We start from the raw sequence: 19,511 nt of genomic DNA, 5'->3' as shown, positions 1-19,511 counted from the left end.
TACTAATTAAACGGTGGAGATTGAAATACGAAATGAGATTTACGGGCTAAAAAATTCTATATGAGGTGAAAATTTTCACCCTTTTTTTTTTTTTTTTTTTTTTTTTTTTTGACACAGTATGAAGACTTGATGATGGGGAGAAAGGAATACTTGACTCAAAAGACAGCAGCAAAAAAGAGTTAAAAAAGAGATGTGCTGACTGTCAGGCTTGTGCCCATCTGATCCTTTTCTTGCTGCTGCTGAAAGCCTCCAAAATCCTCATCACTCAACCTTGTTTTTGAGTTTCTGACTAAGTAGCAGCAGTTAATTACTATTTACTGATTAGTAATAACTTTATCTTAATAAGATGAAACTACCTCTAATATTTATCTCTCTCTCTCTCTCTCTCTCTCTCTCTCTCTATCTACTGTGTACATTTATTTATATGTGGATGGGAGAGATGCTCAGAGCTTGAAGAGTGCAGTGTCATCTTCCAGTTTCTTACTTGGATCTGGAACACTGAAAAGCTCTCATCTTTGATTCTGCATTTTCCCTGTAAAGTTCCCTCCTTTTTTTTTTCCCCTTATTTTTAACTCTAGTTTCATATATTTTGCTCCTCATTTTTGAGCTCATTTTGTGCTATATTTTCAGCAATTTTTGTTCTATCCATCAACAATTTTGTTGCTTTAGGAAAGAAACCGAAGGGAATGGGGAGTGAAGGATTCACACTGAGTCCATGGTAAGATCTTGAAAAAAGAAAAAAAGAAAAAACAAAGAAAAGTTGGTGGAAAAGTGTGGTGGATTTGCTTGCCCACAACCCATTTGAATAAATTCCCACATGATGTGGAGCTTTACAACTGCAGATACCTTCCCTCACAATGTTGTCCTGAGTGGAACTCTGGAGAAGCAGTGAGGGGAGACATAAAACCCTAGCACTACTCCACCATGGTGATCTCCCAAAACCTCTTCATTAGCTGCATTGGGTTTAGAAATGTGGTACACTCAAATGGGTCACTGAGTTCCTTTTTGGAAAAGATCCAATTTTGATGCTTGGGAGTGAGAGTTCCCTCAAATTTGGGTTTTGGGTTGTTGAAGATCTAGAGCTTGTGATAGGGACATTTTATCTCAAAATTGGGTGAAATGGCCCCAAGCTTGGATCTTTCTGATTGGTGGGGGAAGGACACTAGAAAGGGCACTCCTGTGGTGGTGAAGATGGAGAACCCCAACTACTCGCTGGTCGAGATCGACGGTCCCGACGTCGGCTCGTTCCAGTCCACCGCGAAAGGGCGGGGGAAGAACGCGAAGCAGTTCACATGGGTGCTGCTCCTCAGGGCTCACCGTGCGGTCGGGTGCATTTCTTGGCTCGCGAATGGCTCCTGCGCCCTGCTCGCAGCCATCAGGAAGAGATTTGCCCGCAAACCGGAAGCTCTTCTCGAGGCCGACAAGCCCGAGAAAGGGAAGCTGCTTTTCAAGTTCCTTAGAGCATTCTTGCTGCTCTCTCTGCTTGCGCTCGCGTTCGAATTGATTGCTTATTGGAAAGGATGGCACTTCCAGAAGCCGCATTTGCACTTACCGGAGAATCTCCACGTACCCGAGAGCGAAGAGATTCGTGGGTGGATGCATGATGCTTATCTCTCATGGCTCGTCTTCCGGGCCGACTACATTGCGTACCCGATCCAAGTCTTGTCAAACTTCTGCATTGTTCTTTTCATAATTCAGTCGCTCGATAGGCTGATCTTGTGTGTCGGTTGCTTTTGGATCAAGCTCAAGAAGATCAAGCCGATGATAGAGGGTGATCCGTTTAAATCGGATGATATCGAGGGTGGATACGACTACCCTATGGTTCTAGTTCAGATTCCTATGTGTAATGAGAGAGAGGTAATTAAGCTACTCTATTTCTTTTTTTCCCCTTCATCCTTGTTATGTTCTATTTTTTGCTTTTATTAATGTTTTTGTACTCAACTACATAGTTGTACTTTGTATATTTAACATAAATGAGTTTTGATATTATATATTATTCCCTTTCTTACGAATTTTGACTTCATTTCAGGTCTATGAGCAATCTATATCTGCAGTTTGCCAGATTGATTGGCCGAAAGACCGTCTCCTAATCCAAGTTCTTGATGACTCAGATGACGAAAGCATTAAACTTTTAATAAAAGCAGAGGTATTCAAGTGGAGCCAACGGGGTGTTAACATTGTCTACCGCCACCGGATTATCCGAACGGGTTACAAAGCCGGAAATCTTAAGTCCGCCATGAGCTGCGACTATGTCAAGGATTACGAGTTTGTCGCCATTTTTGATGCTGATTTCCAGCCGAACCCTGATTTCCTAAAGAGAACAATTCCCCATTTTAAGGTATTATATTTGTCCCTCAAATACATTACTTACTTCGTTTTTATTAGCAGTATGTGTACTCCTCATTGTACTTACTACGAATCTACTCGTTTTTCTTAATGAAGGGAAATCCTGAACTTGGGTTAGTTCAAGCACGCTGGAGCTTCGTGAACAAGGGTGAGAATTTGTTGACCCGACTCCAAAATATCAACTTATGCTTCCACTTTGAAGTGGAGCAGCAGGTGAATGGTGTATTCTTAAACTTCTTCGGGTTCAACGGAACTGCTGGTGTGTGGAGAATCAAAGCATTGGAGGACTCTGGGGGTTGGCTTGAGAGGACAACTGTGGAGGACATGGATATCGCCGTCCGTGCCCATCTTAATGGCTGGAAGTTCATCTTCCTAAATGACGTTAGGGTGCGATTCTTGATTCATCTAAATTACTTCCAGCTGTAAAAATAAGCATTTAACATTTGTAGTCCGTTTGTGATTTTTTTTATTCGAGTCCCCATGTGTAGGTTCTGTGTGAAGTTCCTGAGTCATTTGAAGCTTACCGGAAACAGCAGCACCGATGGCATTCTGGGCCGATGCATCTATTTCGTTTGTGCCTTCCTGCCATCATTACTTCTAAGGTTTATCACCTCTCAAAAGTGCCTTTTCTTGATTAATATAAAATATTCAACGCCATTCTCCAACAGCTTTAACTTTTAAATTCATTTGGTTGTTTCCCAATTGGCCCATCCACTATATGATTCAAAAGTAGGAAACAACCTACACACAATTAATTAACTCCAAGTCCACATCTTAGGTCTATAAAAGTTTCGTGTAGAAAATGTCATTCTCTAACAGCTTAAACTTTTCTTAAGGAGCTATTTTTCTTGTATTTGCAGATATCTGCATGGAAGAAGGCGAACTTGGTGCTTCTCTTTTTCCTCTTGAGGAAGCTCGTACTTCCATTCTATTCCTTCACCTTATTCTGCGTTATTCTCCCCCTAACCATGTTCGTGCCGGAGGCTGAATTGCCCATTTGGGTGATCTGTTACATACCCGTCGCTATGTCCTTTCTTAACATCCTACCAGCCCCTAAATCTTTCCCTTTTGTTGTGCCGTATTTGCTATTCGAAAACACCATGTCGGTAACTAAGTTCAATGCAATGGTCTCTGGACTGTTTCAATTGGGTAGTTCCTATGAATGGGTTGTTACTAAGAAAGCGGGGAGGTCGTCGGAATCTGATTTACTCGCAGCTGCAGAAAGGGATTCGAAGCCCTTAACCCACAATCAGCTTCTCAGAGGGCTTTCGGAAGGAGAACTTGTAGAGCTGACTAAGTTGAAGGGACAACAACAGGAAGCAGCAGAAACAAAAGCAGAAGCCCCTCCTGTCAAAAAAGCAAATAAGATCTACAAGAAAGAGCTTGCCCTCGCTCTTCTGCTACTCACGGCAGCTGTTCGAAGCCTTCTATCTGCCCAAGGGATTCATTTCTACTTCCTCCTCTTTCAAGGTGTGACATTCCTTCTTGTTGGGCTCGATCTTATTGGTGAGCAAATAAGTTAGCATCAGAAACCCGAAGACACTGAAAGTTTTATTTAGCTTTGCTCCCCCAAACTACTTTCGACAAGAAGATCATATTTTTATTGATAGAATATCTATTGCACAAGTCCATATATCCGACGTGAATTCATATATATATATGTTCATTTTTCTTCGTTTTTGCAACCATTGAGGGTTGATGGAAGCTCCCACAAGAATAAGAAGCTATTTCTATGGAAGACCAAATACGATTCGTATCATCTATTTCTCCTTTTGTGTGGTATTTCCTGTTGCAGAAACATTCTTCTGTCACAATTGCTGTTCTTGGTAGTAGGATGTAGTCTTCCTTATTTTATTTATTTAGTGTGGCATATTATCCGGGCTCACGCCTTATGTACTTGTAGAAGATGGGAAAAATGAAAGAAAACAGAGAATGTTGTGAATCCAGTACTTACCACGAACGGATTGTAGTGCCAGTTTCCACATCCAGTTATACTGATATTAATTGTGTAACAATTATTTGAATGCTTGATTTATAAAGTTCATTACAAAGTCGAAATTAGAAACTTGTTCAATCGTTAAAGTAGTTGCTGTGTCTTTATCCTTTACTTTCTCTGAAATTGTTTCCTGATACAGGTTCTTTAGAATTAGAGCTTTTGCTTCGAAAGGAAGTTGAACTACTAAGCCTCCGAACAGAAGCTCTAATTCGAAACTTCAGCTTCTGTTACAGCAAATAGTCGGAGTTTGATTAAAAGCAAAACACTTTTAATGCCACCGCTGTATGCCGTTCTCTCCACTTGCCTAAACAAAGTAGGCCTCACCTTGTGGTTGCATATCTGTATGTGCCAAAATATAATTATTCCTAGATCTGCATTAGATTTGAGATGTTGTGAGAGATAATATTAGCTTTGTATTTTTCTGAAACCTGATTACTAATACAGCTATATGTGTTTGTCCTTCAAATAATTTGGTTTTATTACTTTGTGTCTTAACCGTTGCTCTAATCCTTTTCATTGGTGAGAAGCATTTGAGTTGCTGTTTCGGATGAAACAAGTAGGTCCAATAATGAAACTGATGGATTTCGTGATTCAGATGCAATAATGTAATCCACGTTTAAGAATGTGAAATAACTGTTATTCTCAAGAGAATGTTGTTTTAATATTATGTATTCAACAGTTTCTACTTTTTTTTTTCTTTTTTTTCTTTTTTTTTTTTGGGTAATGAATTAAATGCGCTTGAAATAGACCTCATCATAAAATATTTACACTCAACTTTTTTTTTTTTGAAAAAAATATTTACACTTACTTCATGATTTAAGGACCGGACCATTTCATATTTGGCTTTCTTGAATGAATAGATTTGTTCTCCACCATGAACCAAAAAGGTTGAAAGATAAAATGAAGATATCACTTGCCATTTAATGAATATGTAATTTTTAAGAACTAAAAAAGCAAAATCATTATGCAGGAGATTGCATCTATTGCCTTTCTACATTGCTAAATATAAAATTATTTAAGTACCATTCTCTAGCCGCTTAAGTTTTTAGAAAATAACGATTGTTTTGTATTATTTAACACAGTATCAAAGTAGAATGTTCTAAGTTCGAGCCACATCAAACTCTTAGTATTATTAATTTTCTTCCATTTAATTTACGTCCGCATCATGGACCTTGCGAAAAGCCTCGAGTCCAGACATGAGAGGAGTGTTAAATATAAAAATATTTAAACGCCGTTCTCTGCCGGCCTAAATTTTTAGAGAATCGCAATTATTTCGTATTATTTAACATACATGAAGAAAACTTTTTGGAGGAGTTTTTTCTGATTAAGAAGCAATTACCCCTCATGTCTCCAACATTAGATTGATAGAAAGATCTCAAAAAAAAAAAAAAAAAAAAAAAAATCCACAAGCAAATGGATAGCATGTGCACAACAATCTCCAGTTCCTGTTAAGTATTTGGCGTAGGATCATGTACTTCAGCAAAGAATGCGAATGAAGCTGTATTTCTTTTGTTTTTTGTCCCCCGTTTGTTCCATACTTTCTTTCCAGTAAATTGCATTGCCAAAATTTCACTTCAGTCATTAAATTTTAAGTAAAGTTCGACATTTGACGCTTCATTTCAGTTGGGATGAGTCATATCCCCCTACAGAAATTGAATGATTAGATTGAAAGTATGAGATTGCTGAAGGGCCGACGGATTATGCTCTACGAATATACAGATGCACTAGGTGCAAGCAATAAATTCTCCGCAAGAAAAGAACTAAAATGGAACAGTTACTGGAGCACTTAAAAGCTTAAGGACTAGTATTGGTTGCAATTTACCCTTTCTTTTCTGTTTCCTAGTTGGATCTACACATCTGGGGCTCCACCCACAGCAAAGAAGTAGCTGTCCCCATGGTCTCTCTAATGGCACATGCATGGTCCTCTTTTTTTTTCTTTTTTTTTCTTTTTTTTTTTATTATTATTATGTGGGTTACAACAAGTTTTCAGTTATGTAATAGAAAAGCCACCTCATGCTCCCTGTTCTTTAAGCCTTGGTTCCCCCCTGGGTCATGCAACTACTTGTGATCTTGTCCCTTTTGGAGTTTGGCACTTATTACATCGCACCGAAAGTGGAGAGGGGCGAAGTGATTTTCGGACCGTAAGTGTCCGCTTTCGTTGTTTGGCTCATCGTAACTTTACTTTTGGTTGAAACTCAAAATTCCCCAAAAGCCAGAGAAATGAAGTGAGAAAAAAGATAGTAAAATATTGATCAATTTCTCGCCCTTCGAACTTTTACGCCATTCACGTTTTACTAAATAAACAGCAGAATTAGAGAAACCTCAATTTTCCAGTTATAGAAATATGAGTGTGTTTGGTTCGAAGTCGGAATCGGTATTGAAATTGGAATGATAACAAGCTAGAAATGGAATCGGAATGATTCATTATCTTATTCTGTTTGGTTCACCATCTGAATTGGAATGAATCATTTTTCTTGTCGGTGTTTGATTCGAACAGATATTAAAAACGTAATCAAATTAATATATCAATTTTATCTTTATAATATATTAGTTTAAACTTAACTGAAAATTAAACATTAAAAATATAGGCCAAAATTTTAAAATGATGTCAAAATTTTAAATATAATTTTTTGAAAAATTAAAATTTGAAATTGAGCGGATAATTCAAAATATAAACTAAAATTTGATTTATTCAAATTCAAACTTAAAAATTATAATTTCAATTTAGATTTTAAATTAAAAGTAAAATTTATAAATTAGATTCGAAATGCTTGATTGAATTTTAATGTTTAGTTTAAGTTCAAATTAAATTTAAAATTTATAAATATAATTTTTAAACTTAAACTTATATTTTAATTAAAAAATAAGATTAAAAAAATTAAATTTAATTCAAACAAATCCATTCCGTCCGGATTCAATTTCCAATCTGGTCTCCAAGGCCGGATTGGAAAAAGGGGTAATTGGAGGAATACTTATTCACCTGGGAATCGGAATCGGAATGGGAATTTCGCATACCAAACACGGACAAACGAATTCGTCTATTCCGATTTCAATTCTAGGATAAAAAATAGGCGAACTAAACACACCCATTCTGTATAAGAAAATTAGTTTTTTCCTAAGCTCTAATTACACCCAAATATCTACTTTAATTTGAACTTTACCTTCAGTAAAACAAATAAGCCCATAGTTTCTTGGGTCGTAGGCCTACAAACAAAACCGTTTTAAAATGGGCCGGAGAAAGCCCAATATGTTAAAATCCACGGCCTACTAACAATATTATTATTATTGGACCTCTCTCCTCTCTCTCTCTCTCTCTCTCTCTTTCTTTTCCTTCCTCTTCTTCCTCCGAGAACCCCGATTCCAATCCGGATCTCGATCTCGATTCTAGGGTTTCGTCGCGATCTCTATCTCTCTCCCTCTCTAGCGATCCAAATGGACGCGGTCGACTCCGTCGTGGATCCCCTACGAGAATTCGCCAAGGATAGCTTCCGCCTCGTCAAGCGGTGTCACAAACCCGATCGCAAAGGTTTGGGCCTCCGATCTCTCTTCTTTTTTGCTTCGTTTCTTTTGATTTGTCTTGTGGATCGAGGAATCTCCGATCGGAGGCTTATTTTCTTATTATGTTTTGTTTTAATTTTGATTGGGGGTGGTTTTGCGCCTCTGATCTCTCTTCTTTGTGCTTCTTTCTTGTGATTTGTGGTTGTGGATTTAAAATCCCCGATTAGAGGCATATTCTCTTCTCATTTTTGCGGGTTTTTTTTGCTTCGAACCCGCTTCTCTGTGCTTCATTTCTTGTGATTTGTGGTTATGGATTCAAAAATATGCGATTAGAGGCTAGTTTTCATCTTATTTTGCGATTTTTTGTTGGATTTTGATGGGGATTTCGTGTTGGATAGAGTTCACGAAGGTGGCGGTGCGCACGGCGATCGGGTTCGTGGTGATGGGATTCGTCGGATTCTTCGTGAAGCTGATCTTTATTCCGATCAACAACATCATCGTTGGTTCCGGTTAGGTGACGAGATTTTAGTCACGTAGGTTTTCTTTAGGTTTGTTTTATACCTTTAGCGAAATTCTCCTTCTTGATGCTTGATTTGATCCGAATATCGTATCGTTATTGGATAATTTGTTTTTTTTTTTCTGTGAATAACTAAATACGTTGTTTCTGATCATTTAGAAGGTTAGTTCTGTTGCATATAAATGAGTTTGCTATGAAATGTTATTCTTTTGAATAATCTAATGATTTGCTAGTATTTTTCATATGAGTGACATTCTTTTTTTTTTTTTTTTTAATGTTCATAACCTTTAATTTATTTTCGCTCTAAGTCATGACTCATGATCTTGGCATGCATGCAAAAGATGTGAAATTATGTTTAAGAATATACTCTGCCTGTTGAATCTTTTCCGAAATGGCGGACAATTCTTTAATCAATGTAAACTTATCTATAAATCATCTAAATTGATGATTACTACTGTTAATTATGATGTTAGGCATTTAATCTAGTTATGAGTACACCTCTTTTGCTCTGGACATCTTTTGTTTATCCATCCTTCTTAAAAAAATATTGGCTGTAGACTATGCAATTTAGATGAGATTTATGCTTTAGGAGCATGAAGTTTTGTGATTTCTTTGTGATTGTTTCTGCTGAGTCTTTAAAATTTGATATCTTTTACATTTGTAGCATCAGTGCATGATGCAATTGATTTTGGTGACAAATTGATGCATAAGTAGAGGTCTCAAAGTATTATGCAGATTAAAGTAAGTAATTACTTTTGGGTGGTCCAATTGTATTATTTGACTGTTAAATCTTTTGTAAAAGATTTGATGCTTTGTGCGGAGGCAAAACCCCGTGTTGTCCTTTATTGTACTTTATTTAGGGTATGTTTGGTTCATAATTGGAATATAAATGAGAAATGGAATTGGATTGTATTGGAATGGAAAATGGAATAACGAATCATCCAAAAAATGTTTGGTCCATTATTGGAATAGAAATTGGAATGGACATTTAGGATTTTGAGAAAGGGTTTTGGTTAAGAGAGAGGAGAGTGACGAAGGGAGAGCAGAGGGAGATGTCTGTGATAGAGGGCTGTGAGTGGTTTACTTGGAATGCGTCAATCCGAGATTCAAAGCTGATTGGAACATACATGGGTTGGGTCAGTGGAATGGGAATGGGAATCCGATTCTTGTAAACAAACAGCAACTATTGGAATTAATAAACCTTATTCTGATTCCTTAGTAGGGGTGGAAACGAGCCGAGCTCGAGCGAGCTTATGTCAGCTCATATTCGGCTTGAAATTAATTTCGAGCCTAAATCTAGGATCAAGCTCGGCTTGAAATTAATTCGAGCCGAGCTCGAGCGAGCCTAATTTCGAGTCGAACCGAGCTCGAGCTCTAAACGAGCCTATTGAAATTCTTGACATTATATAATCAATAGTTTAATTTTTATATAACATTACCTATAATTTGATGCAACATGTTCAATAGTTCAAAATACAAAATAATTGCAAGAAATGTGAGCTAGGGTGATTGCCTAACTGGGTGAGGGTCTGAGGGAGAACGAGAGAGAGAGAGAGAGGGGAAAAAAATTAGGGATTTGAGAATTTGAATGTTATCATGTTTTAGGGTTATGTGCAACAGTGAAAGTCTGAAAGAGAGAGTGTGTTATGTAAATTTAGAGTTNTGAAGCTGTGATACATGAGAAAGGATAGTTAAACAACATCACTAGTAAATGTATATCAACATACCTCGAAGTGGTAAGCAAATGTTTTGTGGCAGAAGTAATGAACGAATAGCAGGCTATCCTCCTTCATCCACATTGATATCTTCTTAAGAAGCTCCTTATAATTCTTCATGTGCTGCAGTAAAATTTCATGCTCAAACACTATAGTTGACAATGAAAACTTTAGATGAAGCCCTGAAATAATCACATGCCTCAAACATCTCTATGGATAAGATTCGATCAAAAGTAGCCTCCATTTGGAATTTGCTAATATCTGCAACAATAATCTCAACATTGGACAGCTGATGCTCCCTGTGAGAGGAATTTGCTGAGTGTAACAACTGACTTGCAACACTTATAGATCCACTTAACTATGTTTTAGCTATGAATTATACGAAAGAAGGTTTGCACTATCCAATAATTCTTCAGTCCGATTATACAGAATAAATGTACAACTAAACACATATATGACTAATTTTAATAAATGTACACAGGGACGAAGCTATGTGGAGGCCCAAGGTAGCCATGGCCCCCCCTCAACTTCTCAATATTTGCTTAATGGTCCTTCAAAGTTTTTTTTTTTAGTGAACCATGGATAGTTTTGGCCCCTCTAGTTTTTCAATATTTACTTAATAGTATGGTGCCAACATAACTCTCTCTCTCTCTTTCTCCTAATCGGTATACTCTTTTTATGGGTGAAAATATATTAAAAGCTTCTTACTTATAGAGTCTTTTGTAATATATTTCTCTACTCTAAAAATTTTATTCAATAATTTTTTAAAACTTTTATTTATCTTAGGTGAGCTCTTTTATTTGACTAAATCAAGAATTGTACTAAATTTAATAGCTATGCTAATTTTATTTACTAAAAAACTAAAAAAATACTGTTAGATTTAGTAAAATTTCTAAGTTATTTTAATGTAATAATATAAATAAAATAATTAGAAGTTAAACATCTGAAAATAAAAAAAATAAAGTTCATACTTTTACATACATTATTTAATTAATAATTTTTTAATAAAAAATTTTTAATTGGGAAAAATTTTGTTTATTATTTATTACTAAAGTTTCTATTTAAATATATTTTGGCCCCTCTCAAGATTGAATCCTAACTTCGTCCCTGCCTTAGTCTAAAATAGGTGAACCAAACATGCCTCAGTGTTTCCTTTCATGTTTGGTGCTATTTGATGGATAGCAGATTGGAAACCTCTTTTTCTCTCTCTCTTTTATCTGATGGTATCCTTTTGGTTGTAAATATTTTTGACATAAAATATAGAGCCTCAGAATCAATTTAAATGAGAAGTGGGTTATTATTGTGCACCTATAAATAAGATATTCTGAAGATATTAGGAACCTTCCAATCCTTTTTCCAGGAATACTGAGTTTATTTTCAATCTCTTTTCCAGCGATCTAAATAGGCAGGGATCACATCGTTGGTATTTTTGAGGAAATAGCAACTTTAACTGGTGCATAATATAATCGCAACTGATTGGAACCTTGATCTGTGTTCTCTCTACATTGTATATAAAGCAATGTCTAAATAAGTATAAATTATTATTCTCTATATAATTTCAATGCACTTTCTTCGGTTTGGCTCGATCTATAACTTGACTGAGGCGTAGTTTGGTAATGCTCGATTGGGCCACCAAACAAGGCCTAATTCCGTTTGTTCAATAAAATTAGCATTAGTATTTGATGTGCTAATTGTGTGCTATTGCTTTGGTTGCAGATTTCAGGTTAAACGGAAAAACAGGCAAAAAAACAGCACAAGCAACTCTCATGTAGGTTTCTTTTCCTTGATCACATAGAAACTTTTACCTGAATCACCATACAAACTCCCCATTTAAGACACTATATTTTTTAATTTTTGGTTCGCTCTTCTTTTTCTGTTTTTTTTTTTGGTGTGGAATTTGCAATCTTCAAACCCTTAGTGTAGTCAAATGCAATTAATTCCCATTTCCTATTCTACGTGGATTTGACAATTACCCCAGGTAGTTTTTATTTTTCAAATTTCAAATTTCAAATTTCAATTCTGTGTTTGGGGTAGCAAACTTTTGCTAGACACAATGGGCTGTGTGATTAGCAGATTTAGTCTCGAGTAGTGTAATGTTTCTGTGGGTGGTAAATTTGGCCTTGGTTCTAAATCCATTCTTTATATCATTGTTATTCACCTTGCAGAAAATTACTGGTTTAAGTGTGCAAAATGCATGTTTTAAGGCTAAAATATGTAGATAATCCTCTAAATATATTGATGTTACATTATGCCCTCTAGATGAAAAGATAAGCACTGAAACTCTTCTAAATATATGGCCTCTTCGCTTCTTCATTCTGTACCATATCTTTTTCCTCTAATTGATTTGAATTATAGAGCTAATTTCATATGCTTCTCTATGAAGTTATCGAATAGCAAATAAACTTCTACAACGATTGAAGTGGTCCTTTTTCTCTCTAAAAGAGTGGGTCAAGGCGCGGGCAGCAACAGCAGTTGGGGCAGAGGGCGAGGAAAGAGGTGCGGTACATAAAAGAATGCAGAAAGTGAAAAAAAATAAAAGAATGAAAAATATATCTATATTTTTTTGAATAGATCATCATGTATTGCAATCGTTACAAAAAAAAAATTGTTAATAAGCAAAGAAGAGAAGATATAAGAAGAAGAAATTATACTATTTGAGATAAAATTATACTAAAAAAAAATTATACTGTTTGAAACTAAATTGCATTACAAAATTTGTGCTATTTAAAATTATTTAAAACTACGTTATATCTTCTCACACAACGCAACTTGTCAAACAGTACAATTTCTTAAAATATTGATGGTAACATCTTACCTATCAAATTAAGGAAATGAATAAATACATTTAATATAATAAAAGATCATCATAAAGAATTTTTTTAATATGCTTCCATCAAAAATTTTATGGTCAATTTGCATAAAAAGTTTATTAGTTTTGAACTTTTGCAAAAATAAGCCGTTTTTTTTAATTTTACAGATTCACATCGAATTTTCAAAAAAATGACCAAATTATCTCTCTTTCAAAATGCATAAAAATTATACGTTTTAAATGTCTAGAAAATTGCAACTGATAAGTCATTAAGTGTTAAATTTTTTAAAAATGACAATTGTTAAGTCATAATTATATGTATCTTTTTCGTAAAACGAAAATTCTCATTCAAGACAAAACAAAAAGAATAAAGTATAATTAATAAGATGAAAGAGTGCAACATGTTATTCCAAATAGTGCAATATCTGTATAAGTAGTGCAACATATGTATTATTAATACACATTTTGTATTATTTTTATACTAAATTACGAATAGTATAGTATATTATGCGAAAATAATATAAAATATTACAAGATACTATAAAAATTATACAATATATGTACAAACGGTGCATATTTTATACTATTTATACATATATTTACACCATTTGTGTAAATGTTGCACTATTATAAGAGAATGTTGCACCATTTAAATGTGTGTTGTATTTTTTCTTTTCAAAATTAAATGTTATTGTATATTAAATAAAATTTCAAGTTTTTTAAAAATGACAACAGTTAAGCCATAATTATATGAACTTTTCTCGTGAAACGAGAATCCTCATTCAAGACAAAATAAAAAGAATAAAGTATAATTAATAAGATGAAAGAGTACAATATTCTCTCTCAAATAGTGCAACATACTCTTCCAAATAATGCAAAATGCGTATTAATAATATATATGTTGCACTACTTATACAGATATTGCACTATTTGAAAGAATATTGCACTCTTTTATCTTATTAATTATACTTTATTTTTTTATTTTATCTTGAATTAGGATTCTCGTTTCACGAGAAAGATACATGTAAATATGGCTTAGCAGTTGTCATTTTCAAAAAATTTGAAACTTTATTTAATATGCAATAACATTTAATTTTCAAAATGAAAGAGTGCAATACACATCTAAATGCTGCAACATTCTCTTATAACAGTGCAATGTTTACACAAATGGTATAAAATATGTACCGTTTAAACATATATTGTATAATTTTGAGTAGAGCTACTATACTATCGGAAGCATAAAGTGATTGATGCTTCCGGATTTTAGCCCTTAGATCAACCCCATTGATCATTTCTAACCATTGGATTAATATTATTAACCAATGGGAACCACTCAACCATAAGGGGACCGCTATCATTCTAATCGTAAAATCTTTGATCCAAGGGCTAAAAAATCGGAAGCACCAACTACTTTATACTTCCGATAGCATAGTAGCTCTACACGTATAATTTTTATAATATGTTGTAATATATTATATTATTTTCGCGCAATATACTAAACTGTGCATAATTTAGTATAAAAATAATGCAAAATGTGTATTAACAATGTATATGAACAATGCAAAATGTGTATTACACTTATACAGATATTGCACTATTTGGAAGAGTATGTTGCGCTATTTGAGGGAATGTTGAACTCTTTCATCTTATTAATTATACTTTATTATTTTTATTTTATCTTGAATGAGAATTCTCGTTTCACGAGAAAGTTACATGTAATTATGACATAATATTTAATTTTCAAAAAAAAAGAATACAACATATATCTAAATAGTGCAATATTTACACAAATGGTGTAAATATCTATATAAATAGTGTAAAATATGTACTGTTTATACATATATTGTATTATTTTTATAGTATGTTGTAATATATTATATTATTTTCAAAAATATGTTGCACTATTTGAGAGAATGTTGCACTCTTTTATCTTAGTAATTATATTTTATTCTTTTTATTTTATCTTGAATGAAGATTTTCGTTTCACAAAAAATTTGATAATTAATGACTTAACAATTATATTTTTTCAGGCATTTAAAACATATAATTTTTATACATTTTGAAAGACGGATAGTTTGATCCTCTTTCTGAAAATTCGGTCTGAATATGTAAAATTCAAAAAAACGGTCTATTTTTTAAAAAACTCAAAATTAATAGATTTTTTCTGTAAATTGGCCAAATTTTATACTGAGCTGTGCAAGCAAAAAATATTAATAAAATAGCAACTCAAATTTATTTGTCTACGTTTCTTAATAAATTATTTTGATGATTGTTGTACAGCGGTCAAATTAAATTTACACCGTAAAAAGTTTTAACATCTTTTTATTTGTGGAATAAACAGTTCGTTCAGGGTAAAAATTGAAAAAAAAAAAATATCTACAATGTTTTCATATTTTTTTGAGAAAATGTAAATTTTTTTAAAACAGTAACACAAAGGTTTCCAATAGAAGACGAGATCAACACACTAGCACAAAGGTTAAAAACATATTACAAATACATCACAACAAACCCCCAACATTCCTACTCAATCTCCTGCACCGAAAATACGTGAAAACCTAGCTAGCGGCGACTAGATATACTGAAGGAACTGACCTTCATGGGTGTCGCAACCACGAGAGGGGCCTCCGGGGAGTCGCTCACCGCGAACTTGTCGTGCATGAAGCGGCTGTCGACGATGGACTCGTCCTTGGGGACGATCTTGTAGCAGTAGCAGCTCTTCAGCCCCTGCTGGTTCCGATAACACTCGTGGCCGCTGTTCTTCACCTGCATGAAGTTCCATATGATGCTGAACTTCCCCACAGTCGCCACCAGATGCCTCTCCTGCTTCCCGTTCTCGGTGACCTGCATTTTAAGACGGGAATTTAAACCACCGATCGTCGAATTAGAAGATGTCTAAGCATTGTTTTATCAGAGAAGAAAGCTAAACTACGAGCGCACTCGCCATTACATTCCAGTAACGATGAATCATGCTAAGACTAAACAAAAGTATTCTTAACAAAGAAGATAGTAATCAATCTCAGACATTGTTGTGTTTCAAAATTAATGCCGACTACTAAAGAAACAATGCCTAAAGTGAATATGTTTCAAAATTATGACCGGCTTTCATCGGAAGAAGAGAAAAAAAAAAAAGAAGAAAAAAATGCGACCAACATTTCCTATCCTCTGCCAACAGAAATTCTCACGGCAAGCGACCACTTAACAAGTTTACTCAAAGCCATGAGTAAGCGCTGTTGCTTTGGGCGCTCGTGAGTAGATTCATCAGGACGCTGAATTTTTTGTGCGACAGTTCAAAGCCAGCTTCAATGCTAAAATGGCTGTCGCTTCCTAGTTGTTGCTAAATACATACGGAGATAACCAACGAAAGAGCAATACTAACCGGACGGAGGTCCGAAGACTACAGTTTTACGTGTGAAAATCAGATTAAATTGATTAAGCAACTTAAAAAACAAGTAAAGTGAAATCAAATAACAAAAGTCTCATCTCAATCCATCCTATATTGGGCTCTACCTAATACTCTATTATCTGAAGTTACAAAACTTTTTAGCTTAGCTCTATCTTTTTTGACATCACCTACTTGAATGGTTTCACTCTCTCAAAGCGGTACAGTTGCATTGCTGTATTTACATGGCCAAGCCATCTTAAACAATCCTTCCCTTTCATTTTTTCCTTTCAAGGTTCTCACTTGAGGCTACTCCCACTATTGAGCAAAATTCTTCATTTCACAACGTATATTTTCCTGTAAGACCAACATAAAAATCGACAGTCTCATATCCGTTACATCCATGTGCGACTTCTTAACAAGCCATCATTCTTTACCTAAAGAAAAGCAAGATTAATAATTCAACTAAAAAACGTCCCTCGAGATTTAGAAACACTAGACAATGATCACGAGAAGCCCATCGCACTTATCAAATCCATCCATCCAATATCAATCCTATGGCCAAGATCCCATCATCCCATCATCACAAGGGATCTTGAGCTGATATACCGAAAATACTTGCGCCTGGGCATGCCGTACACATAAATATCGATGGGATCTTCTCCTATTTTCACCTTAGTTTAGTAAATCTGGACTCCGAAGCTTGTCCCCACTATTCTAACCCTCCTTTTATCATAAGCAATCTATTAAGGTTTATCACTGAAAGAATAGCATATCATATAGGATATGATATCACTTAGAAGATACTAGCTAAGTTCATCAAAAACTAAAAACAAAGATAAAACGAAATATCGGCCTAAATGTGGACTTATGATGGTAAGAATACGCCTCCACTCTCTGATACACATCTGCAAGCTCGATCTGAACCCACCATAGTACTTCCCTAGGGACTTCATAACATGCTCTTTCTACGTCAAGGATAGGCATTACCACATTAGTATGTAACCAGGGCATTATTATATATATGCCACCGCTACCATGTACAGAGGCTTTCCTCTCATACCTTTGCATCCTTATTAGCCAAACATTTATTTTTCTCCAAACACTAACAAATCAGCTAGAAAGTGCTAGAGAGCTAACTATGCAAGTGGTGCCTAGAAAATCCCATCAATTTCTTCATGCTCAGTCTATAAGAAGGTGCCTGATAAGCTATTGCATAGGTGACGCAGGCACACAAACAACCGACCTAAATGCCTGGGCATTGCTTGTGACAATCATACTAGTACACATATAACAAATGCGGGATACCTAACCACCTATAATGATTCATGGAACGTAGACAAACAATTACATGTTCAAAGCATGGTTATTCATAACAAAGTGACATGAAAAACTTACCCATGAGAATTGCCCACCATGGAACTTATTGTTTGCTCCAGCAAGGTGCGAGTCCAAAGGCGTAAGCTTCAGCAACCTTGGTGCTGCGATCTTGTTGCCCATCCGCCCGCTAAACCCATTCTTCTCCTTCCCATCCTTGTCCTTAAAAACAGTGGATATCAAGATCAGGTAAGTATCTGTCGTGCCCAAAATCCACTTTCCATCGAATGTCACATCCACGTGGGTGATCGGAGACCCTAATCCCGGAAAAGCTGTCTTTGCCATCCTCATCGAGTTCTTTGAATACAATCGAATCTTCCCGTCTAATGACCCGACCACAATAGACCCATCACCGGTCGTTGCAAAGCACTGAAAATTAGTCCCCCTAGTAAACTGGTGCCCCTGTGTCCATTCCAGCACAGGGGATTCCATGGAGTTAGCAAGATTCTGAACAATCCCTCTCCTATCCCTCATATCCCAGCGGCACAACCTGTTGTCATCTAAACCCAAGAATGTCGACTCCGTAGGGTCCAGCTGCGATCCCTTGTTGTCATTGGTGATATCTCTCATCGTAATGTCGGTCCCGTCCTTCTCAAACTTCCACGCTGTCACCACCTTCCCGGTCTCGATATCGAGCTGGTGCACACCCGTCGTGTGGGGCTTCCCCTCGTTCACAGGGCTCATCAACAGCATATTGGTCTCGGCCTTCATCAAAAGAGCCTTCTTTGGAGTCGAGAAGACTCCCGGTTTGTTCCCGTTACCGGAATACCTCACCGAAACCCCCTTTCCGTGGATCCCGTGGCTGAAATTCTTGACTACCTGGATTCCGGAATTGCTTACCAGGAAGCTGTTTTCCAGCGCACCGAGCGCGAGACTTTGGATTCCACCCTCGTCGACGGCTTCCTCAAACTCCTCTAACAGATCCTGGCTCGCCCTAGATGGCGTCGCAACGGGCTTAGGGCTTTTTAGGAAGCTCTCTTCCGCGTCCTCCCATATGGAATCGTCGGCAACATCCGGCTGCGCCCAGCCCATGAAATCCTTGCCATAGACCTTCAAACGGTTATCATCTGTAGCATCGAAACCGTAGGTGTTCTCGAAGAGGCAATCCTGATACTGCTTGTAGAAACGACGGTAACCATCGGGATTGAGGAATTTGAGGGCCCAGACGCCGTCTGCGACGAAGTCGACGCGCCGCTGATCCGGGAACGCCTTCAGCTGTAGCTCCGGCCCCACCCGGGCGCGGATCTTGGATCCGACCACCAAGAACCACGGCGCACCGGCGCTGGCGCCGGAGGCGGCGGGAGAGTAGTCGTCCTCGGATCCCGAGGAGGGATCGGGGGAGCGGCGGAAGGAGAAGGAGGTGAGCTTCTCGGAGGTGATCCAGCGGGCGGAGGGGGAGCTCCCGCCGATGTGGAGGTAGAGCTTCACCGAATTGATCGAACTAGGGTTAAGGTTAGGGTTGGGGGTCTGGGCGGAGGAAAGAGGAGGAGGGGAGGATCTGGAGTACTTGAGCTGGAGGGATCGGAGCTTGCGATCGAGGGCGTCGATGGAGGAAGGAGTTGTGGCGGTGGCAGGATTGGTGTTGAGGGTTTTGGGACGGCTCCGATCGGAGCTCGACGCGTCGTCTCCTTCCTCGTTCTCGGCGTCGGCGTATTCACGGCTGTGCTCTTCTTCCTCCTCCTCCCCCTCCTCCTCCTCGGAGTCGGAGAGCTCCAAACCCTCGCGGCTGTGTGATCCGCCCATGGCGACGAGATCCGATCGCAGAGAGAGTTTTAGGGTTAGGGTTAGGGTTAGGGTTTGAGGGGGCGGAGAGGAAAAGGGCGGACGAGGAGGAGGGGATTTAAATTTTGAAAAGAAATGGGGGAAGACGCGGT

General features: G+C 37.0%; 3 protein-coding genes across 12 annotated transcripts; 2 read left to right on the top strand and 1 right to left on the bottom strand.

Annotated features, from left to right (window-relative positions):
- LOC109724904 (probable xyloglucan glycosyltransferase 5) lies at positions 378 to 4,808 on the top strand. 3 transcript variants are annotated; one of them, XM_020253886.1, is made up of 7 exons: positions 378 to 534; positions 670 to 1,857; positions 2,030 to 2,338; positions 2,443 to 2,733; positions 2,835 to 2,948; positions 3,207 to 3,816; positions 4,482 to 4,808. In XM_020253886.1, exons 2-7 carry the CDS (start codon positions 1,120 to 1,122, stop codon positions 4,580 to 4,582), a joined length of 2,163 nt encoding a protein of 720 aa, XP_020109475.1. In that variant the 5' UTR covers positions 378 to 534; positions 670 to 1,119; the 3' UTR covers positions 4,583 to 4,808. The 3 variants fall into 3 exon arrangements, with proteins under 3 accessions (XP_020109475.1, XP_020109477.1, XP_020109476.1); XM_020253887.1 differs by having other exon boundaries at positions 390 to 534; positions 675 to 1,857; XM_020253888.1 differs by lacking the exon at positions 4,482 to 4,808 and having other exon boundaries at positions 3,207 to 4,420.
- LOC109725239 (protein transport protein Sec61 subunit gamma) lies at positions 7,641 to 12,717 on the top strand. 8 transcript variants are annotated; one of them, XM_020254344.1, is made up of 4 exons: positions 7,641 to 7,868; positions 8,239 to 8,349; positions 11,789 to 11,840; positions 12,456 to 12,717. In XM_020254344.1, exons 1-4 carry the CDS (start codon positions 7,775 to 7,777, stop codon positions 12,637 to 12,639), a joined length of 441 nt encoding a protein of 146 aa, XP_020109933.1. In that variant the 5' UTR covers positions 7,641 to 7,774; the 3' UTR covers positions 12,640 to 12,717. The 8 variants fall into 8 exon arrangements, 6 of the variants coding, with proteins under 6 accessions (XP_020109933.1, XP_020109935.1, XP_020109934.1 ...); XM_020254346.1 differs by having other exon boundaries at positions 12,515 to 12,687; XR_002220219.1 differs by having other exon boundaries at positions 7,643 to 7,868; positions 8,239 to 8,354; positions 12,456 to 12,538.
- LOC109724893 (protein CYPRO4-like) lies at positions 15,255 to 19,511 on the bottom strand. Its single transcript, XM_020253870.1, has 2 exons — positions 17,659 to 19,511; positions 15,255 to 15,722 (listed from the first exon to the last, which is right to left on the bottom strand). The coding sequence occupies exons 1-2, from the start codon at positions 19,378 to 19,380 to the stop codon at positions 15,441 to 15,443; spliced, it is 2,004 nt and encodes a 667-aa protein (XP_020109459.1). The 5' UTR covers positions 19,381 to 19,511; the 3' UTR covers positions 15,255 to 15,440.

The sequence above is a fragment of the Ananas comosus genome, linkage group 19 (genome assembly GCF_001540865.1).
Source record: "Ananas comosus cultivar F153 linkage group 19, ASM154086v1, whole genome shotgun sequence".
NCBI lineage: Eukaryota > Viridiplantae > Streptophyta > Magnoliopsida > Poales > Bromeliaceae > Ananas > Ananas comosus.
Note: the sequence above shows the minus strand (reverse complement) of the source record. Positions and strands in the feature narration are given on the sequence as shown.